Source organism: Camelina sativa, chromosome 19 (genome assembly GCF_000633955.1).
Source record: "Camelina sativa cultivar DH55 chromosome 19, Cs, whole genome shotgun sequence".
Lineage (NCBI taxonomy): Eukaryota > Viridiplantae > Streptophyta > Magnoliopsida > Brassicales > Brassicaceae > Camelina > Camelina sativa.
In genome coordinates this window covers 6,322,999-6,330,188 of record NC_025703.1, presented here as the reverse complement: position 1 = coordinate 6,330,188, position 7,190 = coordinate 6,322,999, and the positions used below count along the sequence as shown (strand labels likewise).

The 7,190-nt window shown below is 37.5% G+C and overlaps 2 protein-coding genes and 1 pseudogene across 2 annotated transcripts in view; all 3 read right to left on the bottom strand.

Annotated features, from left to right (window-relative positions):
- Nucleotides 1–2,074, bottom strand: part of LOC104765154 (casein kinase 1-like protein HD16) — a gene marked incomplete in the record, with an annotated part of 5,963 nt that extends 3,889 nt beyond the window's left edge. The window contains 7 exon segments of the mRNA XM_019241434.1: nucleotides 23–94; nucleotides 302–357; nucleotides 460–529; nucleotides 650–723; nucleotides 849–977; nucleotides 1,064–1,350; nucleotides 1,704–2,074. Coding sequence (XP_019096979.1) covers nucleotides 23–94; nucleotides 302–357; nucleotides 460–529; nucleotides 650–723; nucleotides 849–977; nucleotides 1,064–1,350; nucleotides 1,704–1,851 — 836 coding nt within the window.
- LOC104765151 lies at nucleotides 3,385–4,109 on the bottom strand (annotated as a pseudogene).
- LOC104765150 (dirigent protein 7) lies at nucleotides 6,084–6,946 on the bottom strand. The gene has a single exon (XM_010488823.2). The coding sequence runs from the start codon at nucleotides 6,777–6,779 to the stop codon at nucleotides 6,219–6,221; it is 561 nt and encodes a 186-aa protein (XP_010487125.1). The 5' UTR covers nucleotides 6,780–6,946; the 3' UTR covers nucleotides 6,084–6,218.

The following is a 7,190-nucleotide window of genomic DNA, read 5'->3' as shown; positions in this document are numbered from 1 at the left end:
AAAAAAAAAATCAATTACAAACCCTTTTGCATGCATCTTTTCAAGGATGGACAGTGATTCAACTGCAATGCAAGCTACCATTTCCGAGGACATTCTGCAAAGCAAAGGGGGAGAAGAATTGTTAGAGCATACATCTTTCAATCATTAACAGGTACTCAGTATGGATTTATGTAGTAAGAGCAACAAATTTCAAGTCACATTTCCAAAAAGATCAAATAAATTTAGCATCATGTATGGAAAACTACGCTAATTGAAAAAACAAGAGTCATGAGCTCCCTAAGGATGTGCAATTGAGACTCACGCTTGCCCTGAAGTATTCCATAAATCCCATAAGCTCGGCCCGAGCATGTCCATAACCTGAGGCCAAAACAAACAAAAAAGGAGGATCTAACATCAGTAAAACAGAGTACAAAAAGGAGAAAAGCAGAAAGGAGAGAGGGGATAGGGGGAATCCCGCACCATAACATAATAGTCTCCTTGCCTCCCTTTGAAATGTACTCTAGGGACTCCATGGCTACCACCCAAGGTGCTGTTCACACAATAAAAGTAAAATGTTAATTTCACATCTCAAGTCAAGGAAGCACCTACAAATCCAGGTAAAGAAATTTAAAAAACATTGAAACAAAGATAGAAGAATCGAAACACCCACTTGTACACCTGCCACTCATGTGGAGGACCATAGTTGCAACCCTTGCTGCTTCGATGCTCAAACTTTAGAGCAACCTATAAAAGAAACTTAGAAATGTGAGAAAAGCTTAAAAACATAACTAAGCTATTCAAACACAGACTAAAGATGTTGTGACAATCAGCCAAGAGTAGTAAAACACAGACTGAGTGAATTAGATTACCTCCAAGATGCTAGCTCCTGCACTACGCTCATTACCACCACTAATACGACGTCCCACAAACACTTGTCCAAAACCACCCTTCCCCAGCTTTCTCTCAACCTTATATAGTGGAGATCCTCCAACTTGGACCTGAACAGAGACAGAATCATTAGTCATTATTACCACACAAAAGAGGATAAGTAAATCCATGAATCAAGATTAAAAATTGATGATACCCTCTCAGGGAAAGGAGCAGTGTTTCCTTCTTCTTCCTGAGCAGCAGCCTTGTTAGAGCCACCACTATCGTTACCAATCGCCATATCTTTCTTCTTCTCTTCTTCTTCTTCTTCTTCTTCTTCAACAACTACAACCTCTTTACCTTTGTTTTTATCGATATCGGTGGTATCCTTAGACGGAACAACAACGGGAATCTCCTCCTGCGGGGGAAGCTCCTCCTCTTTATCTTCCTCCTTCAATTTCCTGGCAGCTAATCTAGTCCTAGGCCTCTCGGCGGCGGCGGCGGNAATAGAGACAGAATCATTAGTCATTATTACCACACAAAAGAGGATAAGTAAGTCTACAAAAACTATGAATCAAGATTAAAAATTGATGATACCCTCTCAGGGAAAGGAGCAGTGTTTCCTTCTTCTTCCTGAGCAGCAGCCTTGTTAGAGCCACCACTATCGTTACCAATCGCCATATCTTTCTTCTTCTCTTCTTCTTCTTCACCAACTACAACCTCTTTACCTTTGTTTTTATCGATATCGGTGGTATCCTTAGACGGAACAACAACGGGAATCTCCTCCTGAGGGGGGAGCTCCTCCTCTTTATCTTCCTCCTTCAATTTCCTGGCAGCTAATCTAGTCCTGGGCCTCTCGGCGGCGGCGGCAACGGGTTTCCGGGATTTAACGTTACTAGTCTTCCTCTGTTTCTTCTCCTCCGTAGGTTGTTTAAGCGGAAGCTGATTGGGAGCTACAGCGTCAGTAACACGGCCACGGCGGACTCCACGGCGAAGCTCCGGCATAGCTCAAACCCCATGCAATCGAGACGGGACAGGGAGAAGAGTCCGATCATTATAGTCCTCTCGAAACGAAGGTCTTGCTCATGTCGGATTTGGTAAGCGATTTGAATTTATATAATCAAAAAGAGCAGATTCGATTTTTTTTTTGGGGCGATTTTTAGGGTTACGACGGTTCGTTCGAGTTTTCTCGATGATGAGAGACCAAAAAATTATTATTATTATTATTATAAAAATATAATAATCTTTTTATGGATGAAAATTCCCAAAATGGAGAGAGAGAAGAGGCGATGTCAAAAAGGCCGTGTTTATGCCACGTCAGATATTGTAATAACCAAAAATTAGAAAATTTAATTAATTTTGCTTATGGGACTAATTAAGTCCTAAATTATAATGTGAATGGACCTTTTTGTGTCACAATAATGGTCCGTGACTTTGCCATTGATTATGTTTGGTAAACAAACGTTTCACGTTTTTGTTAAGATATAAAAATGTGATTTTCTTTTTTTCTTACTATTTTTAATCACTTTTCTCATAAAAAGTAGGCTTAGCTATATGTATTATTTGATTTCTCTCCATTACCTTTTTTTCTTCTTTTCTGTTTATCAAAACTCTTCTTAGACAATAAATAGGTTTTGATTAGCTATTGATTGGGCTAATCATTATGATTTTATTTTTATATCACAGCTCGAAAATAATATACTATACTAATCAGTTGATGATAAGTTTTAGACCTGGGCAAATAAATCGAATCCGAGGAACTAACCTGAACCCGACCCAAAAATACTCGAACCCGACCCAAACCAATTTTGTCTAAATAACCAATAGGTTTTCGTTTTTAAATAACCACAAGTATCGGGTATTACCCGAACCAAACCCGAGGAACCGAAGATATATGTTTATACCCGAGAATAATTATACACGATATCACACTATCACATATGATTTGATTTCATAAAACCGTTTGCCTTAATCTCCCTGTTCGAATCCCTGTGAATTGTTTTGCGAGACATGGTATGCTCAGTTTCATTTGTTTAAGATTTTATGGTATGCTCAGTTTCATTTGTTTAAGATTTCATGGTATGCTCAATTTCATTTGTTTAAGATTTAGGTCATTGTTTCTTGTTTAATTTGTTAGATTATACAACTGTTTGTACAATTATATTTAAGGTTTTGTGGGTACATTTCAGGTTTCTGTGGGTACTTTGGATATATTCGAGTAGGTACTATCCATAACCGAATATATTTTGGATACATTACAGGTTTCTTAAAGACAATACCCAAATAACCCGAACCCGATAGGAACCGAACCTGAACCCGACCCGAAATTATATAAACACCTGTTCGGATCCTATATTAGTAAACCCGAAAAACCCGAACCCGAATTATCCGAACCTGAACCCGACCCGAACACCCAAATGCCCAGCCCTAATAAGTTTAGAATCATCTTGTGTTGCCACTTAATTTGACCGAAACCAACTACTTTTCTTATTTATTTTATAGATGAAATCAAACAACCATTACAAAAGAAAACACGTTATTTAAGTTGGGACCGGAAAAGACAAATATTACACTACAGCTCACAAACAAGACATAACGAAGCAAAATATCCATATATTGTTACTTTCGTAAAGAAATCAGATGAGCATTTCCAAACTTGATACTATTTCAGTAATGCAAGACATAACAATTATACTCGACACTGGCATCACCGGATTTGATATCGAAAAACTTCGTGCGAGCCTCCACATGACCTCTAGCAAACCGAAACATTCCACTGCCACCAATCACCGGCATTTCCCTAACCTTCGAGGTCACCGTGTTCCGGCCAAGTATCGTGATCGTACTTCTGTTGTACTTCCCTGTAGTGAAAGCAAAGTTCATCACCATCAAGAAACTAACCTCTCTTTGGGCCGCTCCTACGTACATCCCTTGGGCTTGGCCCGCCACAGTCGAATTCCTCGACACGTCCAATGTCAGTGCATCGTCCATCATGGTGATCAATCCGAATACCGAAGAGTTGAAGACCGGTTGTTATATTATGATGGAGCTAGGGTTTCTACCGGTTGTGGAGTCGTGCCAATAGACTCGGAGATGAGTGAGTTTCTCCTTTTTGTAAAGGCCAACGTGTTTCCCGTCCATGGTTCTCGCGAAGTCTCCAGCAGAAGCAACGGCGGTCTTGAGGATGAGGATTTGTGCGGCGAGGATAAGTATAGGCTTAGTCATGTTGTGGTTATATGTGTGTTGTTCGTGGTTTTTGTGTCTCTAGATGAAGATTTGTGCTATATATAAACGAGTGTTTGTGTGTGTGTATATATAGAGAAGAATAAGGCACGTTTTCTATTTTGAGATTTCTCCAACAAACATGGTTTGCTCCATCGGATACCCTTGTGAACTTGTGATGTGTGATCAGTTAAAAAAAACACAATCATGGGATTTATTGAACTGTTTTTAAAAAAGTGACAAGACCAACCATCGATGTATATCATAATTCGTACTCTGCATAGTTGATAGTGGATTTAAGTACGTTTTTGAAAGTAACTTTATTTTATTGTTCTCCACAATTTTTATAGTTTAATCCTTTTTTTTGTCTTTATAGCGCGTTACATTTCATTTAAAAGTTTAGTAAATTTAAAGGTATGCAAATGAAACTACACTTGGTTATATCTGCCTACACTAGTATTGTGGTTGAACGTAACACACTACAATTTACTATCTACTTTATCATTGTGTCACTCAGAGAAGATTGTGAGACACTAGACCATATCTCTTCATGTTTACTCACACTTTGCTTGAGTAAATCTCTTTTTGCAATTTTATCAGCAAGTTCGCAAGTGATAACCAAAAACACATTTAAGACGAGTTCTAGTTCAATTTTCTCTCATGCATGCGAGGGCATCATCGTACATGGAGCGACTTACTTCACGTGTATGGCTCAGTAGAGGCACGGTAAAAAGTATACAGATGTTAGTGTGGAGCATAAGCAGAGGCCGTGAAACTTTTACGTTACCCATCAATAAAAGTATTTATATGGGATTTAAAAAAAAAAAAAAAGAAATTATCAATCAAATGTATTTATAAGATAAAAGCTGACGGAGCCATTTGCTTTAATATTTGCAACATTTTTTTTTTATTTAGGTGGGATTGTATCGTATAAGGTGTAATAGTTGTATGAAATGTTTTAGTTTATGTATTTGGTTTGGGATGGGATTTTGTAGCCAACTTCATGTACTTTTATGGGTTCTTGATTGTAAACAAACATCACGTACGTGTTAAAATAGCTTTTGGAAATTGGAAACAGTCCTCGTTTCCTTGGAAAGGCTGAGGAAAAGTGAGCGGTGTGGACATATGACCTTACGTACATTGTTCTAAAGGAGAAGAATGCATCACACTATAGATTTCAATAATGTTTGGCGTGTAAGCTTGCCGTACAAAAAACAAGATGAAGAACTTACATGATTGACTATGTATTAATTATAGAGTGAAAAAATCAATATTTTATTTTAGTCATTTCTTCTTTTTTTGGTTGGTGATATTTTTAGATGTTATTCAACTTTTGAATTTCTTTTTTTTTTATTTATGATGAGACTTCTCCTCTCTTTTTTCTTTTCTTTTCTGTTGAGTGTTTGAATTCAAACGCTTTAGGAAGCTATTGGAAATTATAAAGCGTTATAAGATAGATACTCAAAACCAAATATTTAACTGAGTTTAAGTTGACCTACTAACAACGTGGCAGGATGTAACTGGACGGTTTATTAATCAATTAACTTATATATACAACATGTAATCTACAAATCATTCACACCGATATCCATTTTGTTAGTTGTTATTCATGATTGCATCTATATAACCATTCACACACATCTCTATTTCTAAAAGTGATTTCACACATAAAAAAGGAGAGTTGTATAACAAAATAAAAATTCACATTGGTTACATACATCCTCTATTAAAAGAAAAAACAGTATGGGCCGATGATGTTATTATTTAAGCCCAACACAATTATAACACTCAAGATTTTGAATACGCTATTTTAGCTTTGCTTTGGTTGGATAGATCATTCAGTCTTCCGCTTACTTATGAAGAAAAGCAATATCCTTTTTTAATAAATTTGATTCCCAAGAACTAAAAATTCAGTCTTCTGCTCTATATTTTGTTGAGCTTTGGACTAACAATCATCTGTTTAAAAGACATCATTAATGAGCTTTAACCGTACCTAACGTCTTTGCAGAATCACGTCAAAAAACAAAACAAGAAAGGTATCAAAATTTATTAAAAGACATAAATATCACTCAACAATCATCCATCACTTTAAGCAGGCAAAAGCCGACATAAAAAAACTTTAACTAAACATACAAAAAGAGACATATTCATCAATAATGCAAGACATAACAGCTGTACTCAACCGTAGCATCTCCTGACTTTTGATCAAACCACATGGTCCGAGCCTCTACATAACCTCTAGCGAACCGGAAGAGTCCACTTCCTCCAATCACCGGCATCTCCCTAACCTTGGTCAATACAGCGTTCCGACCAAGAATCGAGATCGTACTTCCGTTATACTTGCCTGTCTTGAACGCAAAGTTCATCACCATAAGCGCAGACGCATCACGTTGACCAGTGGCAGCGTAGATCCCTTGCGCCTGACCCACTAGAGTCGAATTCACCGCGACCTCCGTCGTCAATCGGTTATCGATCATAGTGACCGATCCGAAGAAGGAAGAGTTGGAGATAGGAGGGTTGATCACCACCGCGCTAGGGTTTGAGCCGCTCAGAATGTCGTGCCAGTAGACACGGAAATGAGTCAGTTTCTCCTTACGGAGGCCGTGGAGCTTTTTGTCAATGGTTTTTGCAAAGTTTTCGCCGTTTCCAGCGGAGACAAGGGATACGAAAAGAAGGATTTGGGAGACGATGATGAGGATGAGCTTTGCCATGTTTGTGGAATGTGTTAATGGTTAAGTATTTTTTATCTTTCTCCCTAATGGTGTGTATATGTAGAACTGTAGAAGTATAGAAGAACAAGATGGTGTATATATATGTATACTAAATATGTTTGCTACTAAAACATTGGAGGTATTAATATTTTAGTGACTTAATTATTTTCAGTTTTACATGAGCCATCAGTCGTATATATTATTATTACTCATGATTTTATATCAATATATCAAAAGTCTTCTGTCGGTCGCTTAATTTATTTATAAGCCAACTTGTTATTATTTTGAGCTATTTACGAAATTTAACTGACTCTTGTTCACCAACTATCAACGTGGCAGTGCGTAAATGGTGGCTCAATATATTTTTTATTGACAGGATTGTCTCGACGTTCTCTTTTTTTGCACGGTCAA